Genomic DNA, 23,746 nt, shown 5'->3' with positions numbered 1-23,746 from the left:
GATGTTGTTACTGTGTGTGAGGAAGAGAATGGTTGTAAACATGATTCCAGTATTGGGGATACTGGGGATATTGGGAATAGTGTCCTAGTGATCACTACGTAAGAAGAATGAAGAAAACCCCAAATTGTGTTTTTTTTTTTTTAATTTTATTTATTCATGAGAGACAGAGAGAGGGAGAGACACAGGCAGAGAAGCCGACTCCATGCAGGGAGCCCGACAAGCCCAAATTGTTAAATGGTATAGACAAAATGAGTTATAGGCAAAACAATGGTCCAGAAGCATCAGGGAAAACAGATATTCTTATTTTAAAAGTTTTTCAGTGTAAAATTTCCTTTGAAAAAAAGAGACTCGTGTATATGTAAACCTGGCAAAGATAAGATACTTTGCAGAGAAATATATTATTAATGAACACAAATACTAAGAACTATAAAATAAAATTAATTACAAATATATTTGTTTTTTAAAAATTCACCTAATGAATGGGAGATTTTTTTTTGTCAATTTTTTTTAAGGTTTTATTTATTTATTCATGAGAGACACACAGAGAGAGGCAGAGACACAGAGAAGCAGAGACAAGGACAGAAGCATACTCTGCAAGGAGCCCGATGCAGGGATCACTCCCTGAGCCGAAGGCAGACACTCAACCACTGACCCACCCAGGCATCCCCCTCTTTTTTGGTCAAGTTTAACTTTATTAAGAAACCAGTTTGTCAAAAAAAAACCCTTTTGGCCTGCCCTAATGATATGAAACTAGAAATCAATTACAAGAAGAAAATTGGAAAATTCACAAATATTTGGAGATTAAACAGCATGCTACTGAATAATCGTTGAGTGAAAGGAGAAATCAAAAGAGAAAACAAATCTTGAGACAAATGAAAATGGAAATCTAGTATACCAAAACTCACAAGATGTAGTAAAAGCACTCTTAGATGGGAAGTTAATAGAGATAAATGCATACATCAAGAAACAAAAAAAATCTCAGGCTAACTTTATATCTCAGACAACTAGAAAAAGATCAAATGAAATCCAAAGTTAGGAGAAGAAAGGAAGTAACAAAGATCAGAGTGGAAATAAATGAAGTAGAGACTAAAAAGACACCAGAAAAGATCAATGAAACTGGTTCGTTGAAAAGATGAACAAAATTGACAAATCATTAGTTAGACTCACCAAGAAAAAAAGGATAAGACTCAAAATCAGAAGTGAAAGCGGAGTTGTTATAATAGATACTACAAAAATACAAAGAATTCTAAGACTGCTATGAACAATTCTATGCCAAGAAATGGGACAACCTAGAAGAAATGGATAAATTCCTAATGAAAAACCTTCCAACAAACTCATAACTGGATGACTTTACTGGTGAACTATACCAGAATAAAAAAGAAATTTTATTTTATTTTATTTTATTTTATTTATTTTTATTTTTTATTTTTTTTATTTATGAGAGACACAGAAAGAGAGAGGCAGAGACACAGGCAGAGGGAGAAGCAGGCTCCATGCAGGGAGCCTGACGTGGGACTCAATCCCGGGTCTCTAGGATCACACCCTGGGCCGAAGGCGGGGCTAAACCGCTGAGCCACCCGGGCTGCCCTCAAAAAGAAATTCTTAAAGAAGAATTAATACCAGTCCTTCTCAAACTTTTCCAAAAACAGAAGAGGAGGAAACACTTTAAAATCACTTAACAAGGTCAGTATTACTCTGACACCTAAACCAGACAAGAGCACCACAGGAAAAGAAACTTATATGCCAGTATTCCTGATGAACACAGTTGCCAAAATCCTCAACAAAATTCTAGCAAACTGAATTCAACAGTCTATTAAGATGATCATATACTATGACCATGACCAAGTGGGATTTATTTCAGGGGATCCAAGGATGATTCAACACACACAAATCAATGTGGTAACTGATCACATTAACAAAATGAAGCATAAAAATCTTATCTCACTAGTGCAGAAACAGCATTTGGCAGAATTCAACATCATTTATGATAAAAACCTCTCAACAAAGTGGTTGTTAGAGGGTACATACCTACTTCAACATAATATAGGGCATATATGACAACCCTGCAGGTAGCACACTCAAAGGGGAAAAGCTGAAAGCTTTTTCTGTAAGATCAGGGACAAGACAAGAATGCTTTTTTTTATTCTTGCCATTTTTATTCAACATAGTATTAGAAGTTCTAGCCAGACTAGTTAGGCAAGAAAAAATAAGCATCTAAATTGGAAAGGAAGAAGTAAAACTGTCACTATTTATAGATGGCATAGTATTATATATAGAAGATCCTGAAGACTACACCGAATAACTGTTTATTACCGAAGTAATAAACAAATTCAGTGAAGTTGCAAGATACAAAATCAGTATACAAAATATGTTGCATTTCTATACGTTAACAAACTATCAGAAAGGGAGGTTAAAGCAATCCCATTTATTGCATCAAGAAGAATAAGACACATTGTAATAAATTTAACCAAGGAGATGAAACACCTGTGCACTGAAAACTATAAGACATTGATGAAGGAAACTGAAAAAGATAGAAATAAATGGAAAAATATTTTGTGCTCATTGATTTGAAAAAATATTGTTAAAGTGTTTGTACTACCTGAAGTGATCTACAGATTCAACAGATTCAGTGCAATCCAAATCAAAATGTCAGTGGCATTTTTCATAGAAATGAAAAAATAATCCTGAAATGCAAAAGACCCTGAAAAGCAATCTTAAGAGAGATGCATCATGCTCTCTGATTTTTATACTATATAACAAAGCTTTAAGAATTAAAACGGTGTGGTATTGGCATAAAATCAGACATGCAGATCAGTGGAACAGAAAAGAGCCCAGAAATGAACCCAAACATATGTATTCAGTTGATATACAACAAAGGAGCTAAGAATATACAATGGGGAAAGGACAGTCACTTCAATAAATGGTCTTGGGAAAGTCCCATGCAAAGGAATGAAACTGGACCACTATCTTAAAACATACACAAAAAATCAACTCAAGATAGATTAAAGACAAATGTAAAATCTGAAACCATAAAGCTAGAAGAAAACATAGGGAGTAAGCTCCTTGACATGGGTCTTGGTAATGTTTTAGATTTGGGAACAAAAGCAAAAATAAACAGGACTACATTAAACTATAGAGCTTCTGCATAGCAAAGGAAACCATTAACAAAATGAAAAAGACAACCTACAGAATAGAAAATATTTGCAAATCATCTATCTGATAAAGAGTTAATATCCAAAATGTATGGAGAACTCATACAACTCAGTAACAAAAAAGCAGTTCAATTTCAAAAATGGGCAGAACTGAATGGGTATTTTTCCAAAGAAAAAATAAAATGGCTAGCAGGTACATGCACAATATCACTATTCTTCAGGGAAATACAAATCAAAACCACAGCGAGATATCAGCTCATACCTGTCAGAATGACTGTTATGAAAAAGACAAGAAATAACAAGTGTTGGTGAGGTTGTGAAGAAAAGGGAACCCTTGTACACTTTTTGTAGAAATGTAAATTGTTACAGCCACTATGGAAAACTGCTTGGAGGTTCCTTGAAAAATAAAAAATAGGACTACTATATGATCCAGTAATTCAGCTTCCTGAATAGTTATTCAGAGGAAAGGAGAACACTAACTCTGAAAAGTTTATATCCTCCCATGTTCATTGCAGCATTATTTACAACAGCCAAGACATGGAAGCGACATAAGTGTCCATCAATGGATGAATGGATAAATAAAAAGTGGTATATATTTATATATACACGATGTTATATTATTCAGCCATAAAAAAAGAAAGCAATCTTGTCATGACAGGAGTGAATCTTGAGAGCATTATGCTAAATGAAATAAGAGAAAAACAAATACTGTATGATCTCACTTTTATATGTGACTTCTACAACAACCAACCAAAACAAAACTGAACTCATAAATACAGAGAACAGAATGGTGGTTGCCAGAGGCCTTAGGATAGAGATTGGGGCAGATGTGTGAAGGGGGTCAAAAGTGCTAACTTGAAGTTATAAAATAAATGAATCATAAGGGTGTGATATAAAGCATGATAACTATACTTAATGCCAAATTATATACTTGAGAGTTGCCCAAAGAGTAGATGTTAAAAGTTTTCATCACAAAAAAAAAAAAAAATTGTAATTATATATGATGATGGGTATTAACTAGGCTTATTATAACCTTGTAATATATACAAATAATCATGTGTAGCTGTAAGTAATGTTAAATATCAATTATATGTCAATTAAACAATTTATAAATGCACTAATTACAAGACAAAGATTTTGGTGTATGAATGGGTTTTGTGTTTCCTCTGTTTTTTGTCTCTATCTCTTATGCTCTTTTTTTGTTTATTTAGATACACAGAAGTAAAAACAAATGGAAATTTCATCTCAAGGATGGTATAATGAATCTTAATGGAAGAGATTATATATTTTCCAAAGCCATCGGAGATGCAGAATGGTGAAGAGTTGGTTCTTCTCTTTTATAAATAAAACAAAAGAAACTTAAAAAAAAAAATTTAAAGTGGACAGTTTGAAACTTGGGACATATACACCAACCAAAACTTAACTTCTGCATGTCAGAAAAGTGCAGTAGAATCAAAGCTACTGGAACAAAGAGACCTTGACAACATAGACACTACTTCTAACCGGCAAGCCATGGAACTGTAGCACCTGGGGTTGTTGGGGTGGGGAGTTTGGGGTTTTGGAAACCATAATTGTTGATTTTAAATACAGGTACCTGCCACCAGTAATTAGCATGTAAAGCTTTGTCTATATTCCTTCCTCCAACTTGGGTTCAATCAGAAGATACTTGTTGGAACGAACTGAAGAAAATTCCCTTTTGATAGATTGAACTGAAACTGCTTATTGTATGTGGTTATATTTGGTAAAAATTGCGTGTGAGCTTTTTACAAAAGGGTAAGAATTATGGTGTTGAATTTTAATTCACTTGTATAAGGAAACAATTTAGAACTCTCATAATAGGTCTTAAATATTTTTACTAGCTATTCTCCCTCAGTAATATATACCTCTTCCTTCCCTGCTTTATGAAACATCTGTTTAAGAGTTAAAGGAAGTAATCAGTGATCACAGTTTGGAGACAAAATTTGACCCAGGAATGGATATTTACTTAATTAGGTTTTTGTACTCATTAAATGTAATTTAAAGACTTGGGCCTCATAGAGTTGAGCAGAATTAAAATGACAACTTTTGGTTTCCTTACAGAGAAATATTTGTTTCTTTTAGTCCCATACCTTAAAAAGAAACCCCAGAGTGGCTCCTCAGGAATACAGTTTTATTTCACCGATACCATCTAGCTGAAATTACATACATAAGAATAGATACAGATTTTTTTCCCTGTTGGGGCTGAAGTATATGCTTATATATGTGTTTAATCTTTAAGCTAAGCAAACATTCAGATAACATCCTGTGCATTGATTGAAGCATTGGGCAGGTAGTGAGGACCTGGGTTTTTCTTAAACAGTTTAGTAATTATAAAAGTTTCTTGTGTTTACTAGTAAAGAATTTAAAAAGTATTCTAATTGAACAAATTTTTTAATTGCAACTTTGTAATTTGAGGGAGAAATTTTGGGGCTATAGGGGGTTGGGCCACTAAGTACATATTTACCTCTCTCTTATTTGGTGGCCCTTCCAGGCCATTGGTAATGTAGACATGGGCTCCAGTTTGCACATCGAGAAGAAAGCATAGAAATTTGACTTGTATATTAAGAATAATAGAAATTTAATATGTATATTAAGAATGCACAGTTCTGTATTCTGTAAGGGGCTCTAAGGAACAATATGGCAGTGCTGTGTTCTGTGTGAGCTAGTTGCCTGGGAGAACTGTAGGAACACTTGTCTTCATCTATGTTTTCTTATACCTAATTCTTTTTCATGGTCTATCTTGACAAATTTCACGTGTGTTTAAGTTACTTATATTTTGATTTTTTTGTCTTCCATTTTTGTCTTCCTTTTATTTGCCTTTGTGTGTGTTTCCAGAAATAACATAGAAACACTTTAATTGCAAAGAAAAACTGTGAGCTATTACGTGTTTCTTTTTAACACAAATCTTCAAACTTCTCAAAAAGTCTAGTCTTTGTTTTTTTTTTGCCTACTTTCCACACCACGTACCAACTTGGTCCCTTTAACTTATGTTCTGAACTTTGGTGTAAATGATGGTTTCTAGCATGCTAGTAGTTAGGTTTTATTTAGATTCCATTAACTGGTAAGACGGTTTTAATTTTTACTATATTAATTTAGTTTTTTGGAGGGGAATTTTAATGTTTACCCCACTACTCTCAAAGCACACAGTTATTTGTTTTTTTGTTAATGAGACTGGGAGAAGGGAGGGTATGAAATCACAGAAATTCTGTTGTTCAGTTGTCCTTCAGTATAGTTGCTAGTAGGTTTATATTTACCCAGTGAAGAAGTCAACTACCTGAACTACCTATAAAAGCTTAGCAGTGCTGCAATGTTGATTGAAACCCTTTGGCTATATTGTAGTTCTTCTGCTACTGAACCTTGGATTACTATATGATATACAGCTCATATTTTGGGCCCTCCATGTAGACAAATATTTGTATTCATAGTAGAATTGTATACTGGCCTGTTTTTATAACGTTATTTTCAAACATGAACAACCACTGCTTTCAGAGTGACTCACTAAGGTTATTTTGAAGCAGGAAATAACCATTTGTATTTGCACCTGTGTATTGCATATTAATTATGGCATAGTTGGCAAATGCTTTTCTTTTACCTGTGAAAATTCTGAAAGCCGGTCCAAACAACACTGCATACCAAATTGTGCTCTTATATATTACTGCATCGTGTTCCTTTTTAATCAAATAGAATGTTTTGGTTTTATTATAGTGGCTTGCTATAAGAATGCCACTTGCTTATCTTTTACTGTACTTGAATTCTTAATCATGCTTTTACATTGTATTTAACAAATCATTTCATTTAGTTCCATAAAATGTCATTCCTTTAAAAAGGCAAGGATTCCCACTTTCAGAATTTTAAAATGAAAATAACATGTTTCTTCAAAGAGGGGAAATAGTTCAGACTTGACATTATGAAAAGAAGGTTTCAGAAAAGGATTTGTTTAAATTTGCACAGATGGTGATGGCACCTTTTATTGCAAAAACAAGATTAATGTTAATAGTGCTAAGGAAAATTTACACAAAATTACTAGGGTAAAGTGTGGAAGTGTGTGCCTTTCAGTATATGTACTCTTTTTTTGGTGGTCATTTCGATAATCAGACCATTTGAATTGCCTGAGAGCACATTTAATTTCTGTGGAGAGCCACATTTGGCTAAAACAACTTTAATGTGCAATTAGTTTCTAGAGTAAAATGTCTGTTATATGAGAGGGATCTTTATATTGGGCTTTTATATTTTTTTAAATGTTCGCATTTCATTCTGTTAATTAAATGCCATCATATCACATGTATATTGTTGCCTCTCTTAAAATCAAAGCCATCTTGATGTTATTCTTAGGAATACATCAGGATCTGAGCGGTGTGTATAGTGACTAAAATGTGTTCTTGAAGAGCATATTCTAATAGATTCTGGTTTTAGCAAGAACATAAAAATATAATAGCTTTTGTATAAAGATTTTCTTTTGCTATATTGAAAATCAAAGATTTGGGTTTTTTTTTTTTTCCTGGTTTTTATGGAGGAATAAAAAAGGGTTGTCTCCCTCTGAGAGTAGTTTTTGGTTATCTTATAGCAATAATGTCACCATTCTTTTCAAAAGGTAAATATGCCTTGTACAGGAAAACAGACATAATTTCCTCTTGGGAGTTCCCTTTATATAACTTAGCATTTTCTTCCACTTGAGAAAATTCCTATATTTTCAGATTATTTCATCTTGAACTTTTTTGAACTTTTGTGCAATGGGATATTTTATTGATCCATCTTTGTACATTTTCATTTTACTTCATGTCTGTTTCCCACCTATGTCTGAGTCAGCTATTTCACATTTTGAATTCATTGGTTAAAACCTAGTTACTTTAAATAGTTCCTCATGAGTTTATTATTAAATAGTTTTGCATTTTAATCTATTATGCTATGGAAATTATTCTGAAGTTTATAATTCCCTTTTAAGCCTGCCTTAGCCTATCTTTTGTCATTTTTTATGATTTAAGGAAGAATACACCGAACTTAATATTTGTGTTTATTTTAAGGAACAAGAGAAACATTCTTCTCTTAAGGGAAGAACTACATTGAATTAGTAACTACTATTTTAGTCAAGGTTCCTTAAATCGGTCCAGTATGTGTCAGGGCTACAATTTTGGGGGAGGGGCTAATCCTTTTGCTGTTCTGAGCTACTATTGTCAACTGCTGTTGTACATACTGTTATGTGTAAGGGCGTAAATATATTTATTATGTTTGTAAAATTCATTCTGTACAATTGCAGATCAAGGTTGCTCTTCTGTGATATACAGGATATTATGTTTTAAAGACCATCTTGGAATACAATTAGAGAACTTAGTATTTTGATGTACTAAGACCTATTTTAAGTTTAATATTTTACCTTTGCAAAAACTTTAATTAAAGATGTTATTTAAAAAAGAGTAATGTTGCTTGCTTTGCTTACTAGTATATAACATTGTTATATAGATAACTGAATAAAATATACAGTTTAGAAAGGGAAATGCTTTAAATTGTTAGTTCCACTTATCAAAAGAAAAGGGAAGGGTATCGTTAAATTCTATACCTTTAAAATAAGTAGGGTGGGATGTCAATTAGAAATACTAAACTGTGTTACAGATTCTTAGTATAAGAAGAATAGTTCTATTTTCCAGGCACACAGGAATTTAAATTGGAATTTAAATTCACACCAATGAAATGTTACTAAACATTGTAATAAATGGGTAATCCTACTCCAAAGAATAGGTTACTTAGGATAAAATTATTTGAGGGCATATTTGCTTTTAAACTACTGTTTAGCTAAATCTTTTCCTCAGTTCAGAGTTTGTAAATAATTGCATAACTGAATTGGATTATTGAGGTTTGTATTACATATTATATATTTTGTGTTATTTTAGAAGGTATTAAATAATTAGCAGGTATTATAATTTTATAGTTAATTCAAATGAATCATTAAGAAGGTTGTTTTTTTTGTAATTTTTTAATCCTGTTACTACTTTAGGAAACGAGCAAATTTTAACCATTAACATAATCATAATAAAGACATTTATTGCCAGCAATTCTTGTATTTTTGCACTTTAATTTCAGCTCCTATGTTGATGATCTTAACCATTTGGGCCTCAGTTTCTTCATCTGTAAAATGATGACTGGTTTTGAGGACTGCGGTATAATGCATGTAAAGCTCTTAGAATTGTGCTGGGTAACAGCAAGCTACAAATTAGAGATTTCATAATTTACATAATTTAGAATGGTGGAGCTGCAAAAAAGTTTCTTTTAATGGAAAAAAAAGCAAAAGAGAATGTGATCTGATCAAGTTGAGGCAGTGAAAGATTTGGTTACAGCTAAACAAATTAAGCCTGGGAGGTTGAGTTGGTGAAGCAGTGGGTATAGCAGAAAGTGCCTGAGAGAAGAAAAGTAAAGGACAGGTATAGGAGAGGGTAATGAAACACAGGCTTTAAGCTTTTTTTTTTTTTCTCCGTAAAGTAAACATACTCTGAATTACAGGTCTAAAATAGGTTGAATTTTCCCAAAGCTGAAATTAGTAGAATTGTAACATTTTTAAAAATTACAGTTTTCCTAAATGTCAATGGATTCTTCCCAATTCACTTATAGAGGAAAACGTTGATACTAAAATGTTATGGAAAGATTTTGAAGCACTGATTATCTCACCCTGAGTCTGACCTGAATCCCTGTCCTAGTGATTATTGGCAGACCTACTTCTGGAGGTAAATGACCTTCGTGTCAACTCTCCTACTCCTCAGCCAGGGAAGAGACAGATATAAGTAGTTGCTTACCCTTGTTTTGAAATAGTTTTCCTAGTCTGAGAAGAAATTGAGCACAGAGCATACATTAACTGTGTCATTCAACTCCCTCTATAGTGATCTCCCATGGGCCAGGAATTGTGATCAGTAGTACTGGAGGACCCCAAGATGAAGAAGACAGTTGCCACCTTTTCAAAGCAGTGACGTTGAATTGTGTGGTTTCTAATTCTAATGTAGATTGGATTAATTGCAATGTAAATTTGGGTGTGTTACCAAACCTGACTGCTTCAGGATTGTGAAGACAAAAATACACATACATTGCATTTAACACAATCCTTGGCACGTGACTGCTGATAAAGGTGTGTACACCCATATACTTTAGTAAGGAATAATGATCCCAGAGAAGGTCTTAGTTTGGCTAGGTTACTTATGTGAGTTTTCCTTGTCTTCCTACCTTATAGAAACAGGTTAACAGCCTGTGATGATGCCTCTGCAATTGAATTGGATTCAGGAGACAATAATTATGTTGTCAATATAATTGACTAAGTTTGTCAATAGAAATAGACAATTCTAGAAACTTAATTGTAGTTGTGATCTTCACACTGAAGATGAATTTTGCATTTTCTTTTTTTAAGATTTTATTTATTCATGACAGAGAGAGGCAGAGACAGGCAGAGGGAGAAGCAGACACCCCGCAGGGAGCCCAATGCAGGACTCTATCCTGGGCCCCGAGATCACAGCCTAAGCCAAAAAGGCAGACACTCAACCGCTGAGCCCCCCAAGTGCCCCTGGATTTTGCATTCTTGAATCAAGAATGTTCCGAGTCTTCACTTACTTTCAAATTTCACCTTTCCGAAGGTTGTGGAATTGAAATGATACTGGTTGCTTCCTGAGCACTTCTAGAATAGCCCTCTTCCTCAAACACAATGTTACAGAAACAATTCATTCCCATTTCTTTATCCTATCCAAAGCTCTTGTATCAGTAAATACTATTTTCCCACTTATTATGATTTGAAGCTTAATGTCATCTGAACCTGTTTTTTTCTTCCCTGGTCTTAATCCAATTTTAGTAAATGAGTCTGCTATCTGTCTAACAGATGCTCAAAGCAAAACCCTGAAGCCCCTTTATCCCCCTCACTTTACCACATCCATCTATCAGCAAGTTTTCCTGGGTCTACTGTCAATACATATATTGATAGCTTCTATTTTCACGGATACCTAATCTAAGTCACCCCTAAACCAGTCTGACAAAGCTTCTTTGTTGTACTTAATCTTCATATGAAGGGAGAAACACAGTGGGTCAGGCGCCCTCAACTAAATCTCAATGTGTCCATTGGAGGAGGGCCCCACTGTGACCTGTTATTCTCTTGCTGACCTTGACTTTAGTAGCTATGTTTCACTAAAGCCCATTAACTCATGTCCGTGTGGAATTCATTTGAAGTCCTGATGCACAAGTGGCAACCACATAGGGACCCATCTGGCAACACAAGCATACAAAATTCAATTCCTAAACAAGGCATTTGCACTTGATTTTGTCCTTTGCCTGCAATACTCTCCCTTTATTTTTTTTTTAATTTTATTTATGTATGAGAAAGAGAGCATGAGAAGGGAAAGAGGAAGAAGGAGAAGCAGACTCCCTACTGAGCAGGGAGCCCACCATGTGGATCCCAGGACCCTGGGACCATGACCCGAGCTGAAGGCAGATGCTTTAACTGAGCCACCAGATACCCCAACACTCTCCGTTATGGTCCCGGAGTCAAGAACATTCCTATTGCTTCTACCATACTTTCTTTTTTAAAATATTTTATTTATTCATGAGAGACACACACACAGAGAGGCAGAGACACAGGCAGAGGGAGATGCAGGCTCCATGCAGGGAGCCCAATGTGGGACTCGATCCTGGGACCCCAGGATCACGTCCTGAGCCAAGGCAGATGCTCAACCGCTGAGCCACCCAGGTGTCCCTACCATGGTTTATCTTACATTGAGACCTGTTAATGATTTGTCTTTCTTTTTTTAGATTTGTTCTAACTCACTTTAATTAAGACAAACCACTGATATTTTCCATATATAATGGACTCATATAAATTAATAAGATATTCCACCAGGGGAAGTGGACATATGGAACAAAGAAATCAGTTCTTCAAATAAGAGAGGCAAATGTCAATTAACTGACCTTTTTCATAATTGAAAGAATAGAAAATAAGACAATAAGAAACCATTTTCTACATATCAAATGACTAGTAGAAAAAATAACCCATCACGGTCAGGGTGTGGTTAAATGGGCTTTATTAAAGCTAGATGGCTTGTGGAAGCATAAATTGATACAAACATTCTGGTGGACAGAGAACAAGAAAGACACAAATGCTTTGATTCAGGAAAGGGAGATAATGTGTAAAGATACAGAAGTTTACCAAAGAGGCTTGATTCTGTAGTGAGCATGGGAGAGGACAGATATTTGGGGGAGGAAATAAAAAGATTCATATTTAATATGTTTTTAAGTGTGTAGTGCCCATTAAGACAGCCAGGTTGAGGTATCACTCTGGCAAGTTGGGTAGAAGTAGACGGGCTAAGCAGGAATGTCTAAGCTAATGTCTTTGGTAATTATCATATGGAGAGCATTTAAAGCCATAGAAATGATTCACCTCAGTCAGAACACTAAGATAATAGAGAAAGGAAAAGTGTCCAAGACCAATCAATCCTAAAGGCTGTCCCAGGGCATTTTGGGAAGAGGAGTAGTTAACAGGACTGGCTACATAATGTACAGACCCTAAAGCAAATGGCAGTGTGGGGCCCATTGTTTAAACCTTACTAAGAATTTCAAGATGGTGACCACAGAGCATTAAGCCAAGAGTGGGGGCCTTGTGTGACTGTACATATCACACATCCTTGAAGCTGTCCCTGAGAATCAGTAGGGTGAATGAGGATATAAGACCCAGTGAAATAGGAAGAAAGGGGAGAAGCTATCACTAATGACAGTCTTTTAGTGGGAGCTGGGTGCTTAAGCCATCCTACTTCCCTGGCCGTAGTCATTGATTCAGGGGTGGGAGTGTGACCTAAGATGTCATTCTGTGAACTTCAGGACTCTTGCTTGAAATGCTCACACAAAATCTCTTTCTCTTGGTAGATTTGAATGAGAAGACGTAGCTCCAGTTGTATCAGCAGCTATCCCATGACCTTGAGGAGAACCAAGCTTGAGAGACCTCTAACATGACATAGGGAGGGAGGCAAAGCAGAAGATGGAAAGAAAGAGTCCTTGATGATACAGCTAAGTAGATAATTTATTCTATTTCTAGTTATCGTAGATTCTGATTTTATGTTTTCTGTCTACCATTCCTTTTCTTTATTTCTATCCCTCCCTCCCCCAGCCCTTGCCTTCCTTTAGCTGTATACATTTTTCTGCATTTTCCTCTCTTGATTGGCTGGCTTGGTTTAGGCCTAGGTTACGAGACCATGTCTTTACTCTCTTGCTTCCCTAAAGTTGCAAGGGCCTGTAAGCATAGCCCTAGACACATACTGGGAAATTCTATAGAGTGGAATGACACAGGCTTTGGAACCAGATTGATCTGAAGGCAAGTGCCAGCTGTACTTACACTCTGTGAGCCTTGATTCCTCATCTGAAAAATGGACATAATAATGGTTATCTTGTATCCTTAATGTAAAGTACAGTGTGTGTGAAGTGTAGGGCACATATTAAACTCTGAAAATATTTTATTATTATGTTAACAAACAAGGCTTTAAGGTTCTTCTGGTTTGAGCTTCATATTCTACAGTTGATACTTTAAAACTCTAAAAAGGGATACAAATTGGCCTATGTTGTGCAACTGACAAAAGTGATAGCCAGAAGGTTGGATACATAGGTCGGTTCCCTTTCCATTTCCTGAGGCAGGCAACCTATAGAGAGTGATGTTACACAGCCATGTTTTGTTGAACTCCTTTTAATGGTGCACAATTGTGGTTATTTATGCTTAGCTATAATACAAGGATAGGACTTGTTTTCCTATACCCAGCTTACCTTATGTATTTATACCATCTGCACCTCTCTGTGGTCCCATGTGATAACTTGTCAGCCCCTCCTGTTGGTTTTAAGAGCAGATGCAAAATGATTTATATAAATATCCCATTAAAAAATACATATCCCATTTAAAAAATATATATATATATATATCCCATTTAAAGTCAATTAGTTACCTTCCTAGACCTTTCTTTCTGTTTTCTCCAGGGCCTATCAGTGAGAAGCTGTTAAAGCTTTTTTGCTTTCCAAAATAAAAGTAAATTGTATTTTGCCACAGGGCAAGCTATGGGGGCCAGAGGGGGATACCTGGGGATGACCAGAATGCCTGTGTTTGCTGTGTCTAGCCTTGCACCTCCTTGTGTGAAATACACCTAGCTGTAATTAGAGAAACAGGCCCAGCTGGCTGCTTTGTTGTTTTAAATCTGAGGGGAACTCAGTTTAAGGGAATAATTTCCATTCCTTAATAATCATCTGTTTATAAGTGTTCTAAAATGTGAAAAAGCTCAACATCTGAAAACTTTACATATCCCATAGGTTAAGGGAAAGTTCAGTGGTCATCGGGGTCATTTTTGTTTTTTTTAGGGATAGCTTCTTGGAGGCCATGAAACTGATAAGAATTTAGGCAATTATTAAAAGCCTCCAGGAAAGAATATTCTATAGGGTTCCTTGGGGGTGAATATTAGGTCACTGGACCATAAATTCCATTAAGGTTGTGACTGTCTTTCGACTTCATAACTACTTCTAGGACTGGACTCTGTGCCAGGCATATAGAGAAGTATACATGTATTGACTAAATGAGTGATAATAAATACAAGTGATGCTCTGGTTAATTAGAAGGAAGTCAGAGATCCATCTCCTTCATTTTTAAAAAGATTTTTTATTTATTCCTGAGAGACAGAGAGAGAGAGAGACAGAGAGAGAGAGAGAGAGAGCCAGAGACATAGGCAGAGGGAGAAGTAGGCTCCCTGTGGGGAGCCCAATGCAAGACTCAATCCCAGGACCCCGGGATCACAACCTGAGCCTGAGATGAAGACAGATGCTCAGCCACTGAGCCACCGAGGTGCCCCTAGGTTTAATTTTTTGAGGAACTGCCATACTGCTTTCCAACAGCTGTACTATTCTATATTCTTACCAACAGGACACAATGGTTCCAATTTCTCCACATCCTCATCAACACTTGTTTTCTGTTTTTGTTTGTTTGATTGATTGTAGCCATCCTAATGGGTGTGAGGCTGTATCTCATTGTGGTTTTGATTTGCAGGGTTTTTTTTTTAATTTTTTTAAATTTTTATTTATTTATTTATTTATTTATTTATTTATTTATTTATTTATTTAGAGAGAGAGAGAGAGAGAGGCAGAGACACAGGCAGAGGGAGAAGCAGGCTCCATGCACTGGGAGCCCGACGTGGGATTCGATCCCGGATCTCCAGGATCGCACCCTGGGCCAAAGACAGGTGCCAAACCGCTGCGCCACCCAGGGATCCCTGATTTGCAGTTCTTTAATGATTAGGGATGTTGAGCATCTTTTCATGTGCTTATTGACCATCTGCATGTCTTCTTTGGAGAAATGTCTAAAGTCCTTTGCCTATTTCTGAGTCGGATTGTTTGGGGATTTATTTGTTGTTGAGTTTTAGGGGTTCTCTAAGAATTCTGGATATAATTCCTATGATTTGCAAATATTTTCTTCCATTCTGTGGTTTGCCCTTTTACTTTGTTGATACTGTCTTTTGATGTACAAAATTTTGTAATTTTCATGAAGTCTTGTTTGCCAATTTTTTTCTTTTGTTGTCTGTGCCTTTGGTATCATATTCAAAAATTCATTGCCAAATCCAATGTCACGAAGTTTTTGCCATGAGTTTTTTTTTTTTTTAAGGTCTTGCATTTAGGTATATGATTCACTTTAAGTTAATTTTTCTATGTGGTATTAGGTAAAGGTCCAATTTCATTCTTTTGTATATAGATACCAAGTTTTCTCAGCACCATTTGTTGAAAAGACTATCTTTTTCCTATGTATGTAATGGTTTATTTCTGGAATCTCTATTCCATGGTCTGTATTTTGTATTTATACCAGTGCCACACTGTTTTAATTACTGCTGTTTTGTAATAAGTTTTAAAATTGGAGGATTTTGAATCTTGAGGGCAAGAAATGAGGCTAATAGGAGCAGTCTGATTCAGGTCCAGTGGTTTGACAGTGACTGTCTGGGGCAAGGGTACAAGTAGCAGCCCTCTAAGCAAATTTTTACAAGGAGAAGGCTGTGGGTTTGCCTCCCCTTGCTTGATTCCTTCCCGAGACTGGTTTTTGTTGGCTTCTTGTTGATTCAGCAGATGACTCTACCCTTCAAATCAATTCCTTTTTCCGCCTAAGTTAGTCTATTTCTCTTATCTGCAACCAAGAACCCTGATGGCATAGCTCAGTTCATGTGGGAATGCACCACCTTAAGCATTTAGTTGGCTTAAAAGCTTTATCAGACCAAAGCAGTATATGTGGCACGGCTCAATGGCAAGTTTCATGCTCATTTATGCATCTATACAGTATTCACACACTTCCCCACATGTATCTTTTGGTAAGCTGGAGTAAACAACGTTTGATTCAGCAAAACTTGGAAATAATGAAGCCTGTCTTTAAGAATCACCTTCCTTTCCTTGCAAAGAGGCTTCTACCTTTATATTAACCTTTTCTTCCTATTAAGCCTTCACTATCCTATAATGTTCACAGGATACACAGAACAGCAATGTATGGACGTTATTATTGTTAATATTATTTATCATTTATCAGTATCAGTTACAATTGTGGTTGGCTGAGTATCCTTGAGCATAAGAGTTTCAGTTACATTTTAGCCCTTTACTTATTGTTGTATTATTCATGTATTCAGTACCTAATATGTGCACAGTGAGAACTAGACCCCAATCCAACCAACCCAATACAGTCTTGGTGGAAAGACTGGCTTGGGAGGTTTGGCAGGGTCAGGTCAAGATGCTTTATTCTTCACATAGCTGCTCTCCAGAGGTCAAGCTGGGGCTTGTCTGGATGAGGCCACTGAGGCCCATTTGTAGGGAATGAAGGAGCATGGACTTTCCATAGTCATTGACATCTCTCTAAACCTATTCTATAAATATTAAAAAATATTTTTTATTGAAGTTTGATTTGCCAACATATAGTATAACACCCAGTGCTCATCCCATAAAGTGCCCCCCTTATTGCCCATCACCCAGTCACCCCATCCCCCCACCTGACTCACCTTCCACTACTCTTGTTCATTTCCCAGAGTTAGGAGTCTCTCATGTTCTGTCACCCTCTCTAATTTTTCCCACTCATTTCCCTTCCTTTCCCCTATAATCCCTTTCATTATTTCTTATATTCCCCGAATGAATGAAGCCATATAATGTTTGTCCTTCTCCAATTGACTTACTTAGCATAATACCCTCTAGTTCCATCCACATGGAGGCAAATGGTGGGTATTCATCATTTCTAATGGCTGAGTAATATTCCATTGTGTATATAGACTACATCTTCTTTATCCATTCATCTGTTGATGGACACCGAGGATCCTTCCACAGTTTGGCTATTGTGGACGTTGCTGCTATAAACATCGGGGTGCAGGTGTCCTGCTGTTTCACAGCATCTGTATCTTTGGGGTAAATCCCCAGTAGTGCAATTGCTGGGTCGTAGGGCAGGTCTATTTTTAACTCTTGAGGAACCTCCACACAGTTTTCTAGAGTGGCTGCACCAGTTCACATTCCCACCAACAATTCAAGAGGGTTCCCCTTTCTCCACATCCTCTCCAACATTTGTTGTTGCCTGTCTTGTTAATTTTCATCATTCTCACTGGTGTGAGGTGGTATCTCATTGTGGTTTTGATTTGTATTTCCCTGATGGCCAGTGATGCGGAGCATTTTCTCATGTGCTTATTGGCCATGTGTATGTCTTCTTTGGTGAAATTTCTGTTCAATGTCTTTTGCCCATTTCATGATTAGATTGTTTGTTTGTTGGGTGTTGAGTCTAAACCTATTCTAACCCAAGTCTGCCTGCATTGTGTCTCTTGCTCTCCAACTTTCTCTCTTTTCTTGGTGGGAGCATGTATCAAGACCCCAGGCCCTATCCTGAGATGGCATTTAGTTCATATGTCCTATGTTATACGGGGCATATGTATGATATGTATGTAATGTTATTTTTGTGTTCTTAAAATCCCCTTTTTGACATATTTCACATATTCTAGAGCCTTCCCATAGAATTCTACTTTCACAATCAAGGAACCTTTTATTAGGAGTTCTTGTTCTCAAATAAGGAGGGCATTAAAGATGAAAGGAGAAAGTCACTGAAAGATTTTATAGATGGAGCTCTTAGTGGGGCAGAAAGAAAAGTTTGCTAATATAGGTTTTGATGAAGGGAAAAGGACTAAGAATGACTATCTCTTGAGTGTCAAATGCTTTGCCAACTCTCTTAATTCTCACAATAGCCTTTGGGATGATTATTTTTATCTTTCTTCTACAGGTAGTTGACTGAGCTTTAGTGAGATTAAGTAATTTGCCTCAGATCACATGGCAAAACAATAGTGAGGCTGGAACTCGTGGGTGGAGTAACGTCAAGATCATACGTAGGACTAGATAGATCTCTCCATCCCTCAGTTTGTAGGAACACATGGTGTCCATTTCAACTAAACCTGCTAACAAGAGTCTGTGTCTCTTGTAGAAGCCTGGTCTGTTTCTGTTCAAAAGGTGTACTTTTGTTCTGGGAGGACTCCTGCAGTCTTTACTGCCCATACTTACCATTCTGAAAAGACAGAGAAACAAGTGCAAGGGCCTTGACCATGATGGTGAAGTCACTCTGGCAAGTGCTTCTGTGCTGAGCTGGGATCAGCAAAGTGGTGAATCCTGGCTTTTCCCCTCTGCTAATAATGTTAAATGAAAGGAAAGGAAAGGAGTGTGTTTTTACACACTCCTTTTTGAGTGTGTCAAAAAAAAAAAGAATCAGTATTTTTGTTTGCCTGAGGGAGTAATGTCTACCTTCAGCTCATACCACTTCTTTTCTGGAAGTTCATTCCCATGAGAGCTCCCTCATGCAATCGAAATGTCACTGGCTTCTGAGGGTCTCAGAGCAGGCTGCAGCAGGAATATAGAAACCTGTATTCCTCATTTAAAAAGCCCACTTTCACTTTTTAATTTAGATAGGTGAGCATGGTAGCCCTCATTGCCTGGAACTTCACATGCCCCTCCTTGGCATATTTTGCAGCAGTGGCATGCCCGAGGGAGGCAGCCGTCCTGAGACCAGGCAAGAAGGGGGTGAACTGTTGGCACAGAGTTTAAGCATGATAACGAAGCTGATTAAATTGAATGTTTTCATTATATTCCGTATAGAAGCAATCCTCAGCAATGTTAATGATAAACACTTCCTAAAAGAAGCAGTTTTTTGGTGTAAGCTCTAATTGGTCTAAATACCACAGTTAGTGGTGAGCTTTAGTAATAATATTTTTGTTAGCTTCCTTTGTATTACATATTTTTTTGAAAACATTTTTACATTTTCTACATTTCACATAAATTAAGTAAGGCAATCACAAAAATACAAAAACTGTATGATTCCTCTGATATGAAGTATCTAAAGGTATCAGATACATAGAAACAGACATTCAAAAGGTGGTTGCTACAGGCCAAAGGGAGGGAGAAATGAGGAGTTGTTTAATGGATAGAGAGTTTTGTTTTTGCAAGATGAAAAAGTTCTGGAGGTTGGTTGCACAACAATATGAATGCTTAACACTACTAAGATGTATAGTTAAAAATGGTTAAGATGGTAAATTTTGTAATATGTTTTTACCACAGTGAAAAAAAAAGCCTATGTATCTTTTAATAAACATTGTATTCAGTATAGAAATTAATTGGACAACTCTGGATGATGCATTAGACCCCAGCACTCAGGGCACAGCCATGCTCATTTATTTCAAGAGTAAATTCCCATGGGTTCAGAATTGTTCCCATTTAGGGCTCAACCATTGCATCCAACTCTTGTGGTATTATATATATATTTGTGTTTAGACAGATTAGAAAGAAACAGTTGGAGCACAATTTTAAGAACAGAAACAGAATTTAGTTATTAAGTTATGTTCTTCAATGTGACCACTGGGAATTTTTGTGTGTTTAAATATAAAACAATGCAACAGTACAAACTGAATTACAATAATTTTGTTTGGTAAAGGCAAATTTTAGTCTATAAACAAATATATTTGTTTCATGTCATGACTATTGCTGAAAATAATTGTGTCCTATCAGGGAGGAGGAGATGTTAAAAAATGAAATGTTCTGGGTGTCAAATATCCTAGAAACTGGCATCAAGATCAGACCCAATTCTTTAATGATTTGAAAACAAATGCTTATGTTACCTACAGAAACAGTGGCATGGTGCAAAGAGCTTGGGCTTCAGGGTTAGATGGATTTGAATTTGAATTCAGATGCCACCTTTCTTCAGCAGACTTTGGGCAAGGCCTTAAAACCCTTTGTCTGCTTAAGGGGGATAAATTACCTCCCTCGTAAGGATGTTTTGCCATGAATAAAGGAGAAAGTGACTACAAAGCACCTAGCACAGGTATCGGACCGATTAAGCATGATATGGGCTATGCCTTAGTTTCCTTGGGCTGTCAAAATGATTTTCCACCATCCAGGTGGCTTAAAATAACCAAAATTTATTCTCATAATTCTAGAAGTTGGCAGATCGAAGTCAAGGGATCACAGCGCTATATCCCCTCTGAAAGCTCCACAGAGGGAATCCTTCCTTGCCTCCTCAGCTCTGATGGCATGGGTATTTCTTGATGTGTAGCTTCATAACTCCAATCTCTGCCTCACTTTTTTTAAAATTAATTAATTAATTTTAGAGAAAGAGAGAGAGAGAGGAGGGGGAGGGGCAGAAAGAGAGGGAGAGGGGGAAAGAATTCTCAAGCAAACTCCCCACTGAGTGCAGAGCCTGATCCCGGGACCCTGAGATCATAACCTGAGCTGAGATCATGACCTGAGCTGAGATCACGGCCTGAGCCAAAATCAAGATCCAGCCCTTCTTTAAAGGTGCCTGAACCACCCAGGCACCCCTCTGTCTCATTCTTATAAAGACGTTTGTCACTGAATTTAGGGCCTGCTTCGGTATTCCAGGTAATCTCATCTCAAGATCATTAAATTAAGTTACATCTGCAAAGATCTTTTTTCCAAATAAGGTCATATTTATAAGTTCCAGGACATGACTCTACCTTTTGGGGGCCTCCAGCCAACCTGCTACAGCTAGCCATTAGTATTATAAAATATGAAACATTTTCCATACATTGCCCATACAATTTATTGAGTACCTATGGTGTGACGGACACTGTTTTAGGTATTAGGATTACATGGGGAGGGTAACAGACCAAGTCCCTGTTCTCATGGAGCTTACCTTCTACCTGGGAAAGACAGATGACTAATAAGTAAAATGTAAAAATTAAATAGATAAATAAATGAACAAGATAATACTGGAAAATAATAAATGCAATCAAACTCAAAGAGGGATGATGAAATATACAGTGATCAGGGGAGTGGGCACTGCTCCAAAGTATGGTTGGAGAAGTCTCCTCAGAGGAGGTAACATTTGAGCTGAGACTCAAAGGATGAGGAGGAGCTAAACCTTGCTAAGCTCAGGGGTTAACTTGTTCTAGAAAGAGGAAATAGCAGCTACAATATCTTCTGGGTAAGAAGGTGTTTTCTATTTTGTTCATTGATATACCTCAAGTATCTAAAACATTACCTGGGGCACAGTAGATACAGGTGTCTGGAATGAACGCGTTGAAGGAAAGCTGTATACCTAGAGTGTTGTAAACCAGAGGAAGAAGGACATGAGGTAGAAGAGTAAGGAAGGGCTAGAAAGTAGAGACAGTAGGCCCTGGTGATAAAGACACTATATTCTGAGTGCAGTGGGAGTCTTTAGAAGAGTTGAAAGCAAAGGACAATATGATTTATTTATTTATTTATTTATTTATTTATTTATTTATTTATTTATTTATTTATTTATTCATTCATTCATTCATTCATTCATTCATTCATTCTTTTAAAGATCACTATGTATTTCCAAAAGGAGAAGATTGACAATAATACCAGTCAAAATCATAACAACCACAATGCCCTCACACTCAGGCCTGGCAGTTTGCATATGTTTGTCCACATGTGTCATCCACATGTCCATTGAGGAATAGGTATTATACCCTGCAGTGGGAAGGGAAACATTGCTATTTAGAATAAAAAAATGAACTGTCTGGTTCTTCATGGGAGAGAACAGGAGAAAGTGGTATAATTCATTTAAGAGGAATGAGTATTTTATATTTTATACTGCTACCTTCTCCTTAAAGACATCGATGTACAAATTTCACTGCTTCTGGGAATGTGTTTGGGATTGGACTAGGGAATAAGGAAGATATAGATGGCTCTTTTTTTTTTTTTTAACATTTTATTTATTTGTTCATGAGAGGCAGAGACGTTGGCAGAGGGAGAAGCAGGCTCCCTGCGGGGAGCCTGATGTGGGGCTTGCTGCCAGGACCCTGGGATCATGACCTGAGCTGAAGGCAGACTTAACCACTGGGCCACCCAGGTGTCCTGATGGCCTATTATTATTATTGTTGTTGTTAATTTATTTTTGAAGCACCTTAATGAATTTCCCATGTTAACAAGTAGGCTGAAGAAACTTTAGGGTAAGGAGTAAACAAATGCTGTCTGAAAAATGTGTAGACATTGTGGGAACCTGAAGGTTGGTTGGAGAAGGAAGAGAAGTAGAGAGGGCTAGTCCTGAGCTACATGGAGATTCCTGAGGAGAAAAACACCAAGGGACAAGTTTCCATAATCGAGGATGGTTGAGGGACTTTTGAGAGCAGCAGTGTCAATAGTTCAAATGTAAGGTGTATGAGGGTATGATTCTGTAATTTGAGGCATTCACCTACCCCTGTCACTACATCCCATTTACTCTTAAGCCTTCAAAAAATGGTTTAATACATTCAAAAGGCTTGTCAACATGGTGGCTTTGGGGAATCAAAGGAAAAAGGGGTTGCTTTATGTGTTGGGCTACTGAGAGTGAAGGGAAGATTAAACTGCAGGACATAAGATATGAGTGGAGTTGAAGATTCAGGAGCCCAAGGAAATCTGAGCAGAATCTCACCAGGAGACATATACACTCTTGGATATCTCCAGAACCATTCAGGGTAGGAGGTTGCATACTGCTTTCTCCTCTGTGTTTGAATGGGAGCTTACACCATTTTACTTGAAATATTAAAGAAATGGTGACCTCTGACCTCTATACTGGAGGGTTGGGGTGTAATCAGGTGGCTGGCTAACACTTAGGTTTAGGTTGTCCCCCATTTTACAAACGAAGAGGGTTTGAGTGACCTGAATGCAGCAGGTCCCAGGTTTGAGCCCAGAATGGGTCAGTGATTCTCAGTGGAGGGCCAACTGTGAGATTCCATCCCACCCCATTTCTGCTGCCATGAACTCCTGTCACCAGGAGCTTGGGATGGGAAAATGGAGAGGCACCATGGATTAGTTTCACAGATGGTTCTACCCACTATAGTTTTGCAGCTGCCAGAGAAATGATTTAGAAAATCATAGCAGGTTTTATGAGCAGTATTGAAATCTCACCAGTTTAAATTCTAGATGGTTAAATTTTATTATTTTCTTCTCAGTAGTCTTCTTTACTTCTTCCTATCCACAATAGACAGTAAAATGTTGGTTCTATCAGAAAAAGTCTCTGACTTGACTCATATCTTTGAACTTCTAAACAAAATATTTTTGACGAATATGTTGTAGTATTTTTTCTTCCATTA

At 36.9% G+C, this 23,746-nt stretch overlaps 1 protein-coding gene across 2 annotated transcripts in view; it reads left to right on the top strand.

The window, feature by feature from the left end:
* Positions 1-8,581, top strand: part of GTF2A1 (general transcription factor IIA subunit 1) — a 46,597-nt gene extending 38,016 nt beyond the window's left edge. For both annotated transcript variants that reach the window (XM_077910246.1, XM_077910247.1), the window contains exon 9: positions 4,364-8,581. In XM_077910246.1, the coding sequence (XP_077766372.1) occupies positions 4,364-4,471 (108 nt within the window). In that variant the 3' untranslated portion in view covers positions 4,472-8,581. The remainder of the gene's footprint in view (positions 1-4,363) is intronic.
* Positions 8,582-23,746: the final 15,165 nt, after the last annotated feature.

Source organism: Canis aureus, chromosome 9 (genome assembly GCF_053574225.1).
Source record: "Canis aureus isolate CA01 chromosome 9, VMU_Caureus_v.1.0, whole genome shotgun sequence".
Taxonomy (NCBI): Eukaryota; Metazoa; Chordata; class Mammalia; order Carnivora; family Canidae; genus Canis; species Canis aureus.
Note: the sequence above shows the minus strand (reverse complement) of the source record. Positions and strands in the feature narration are given on the sequence as shown.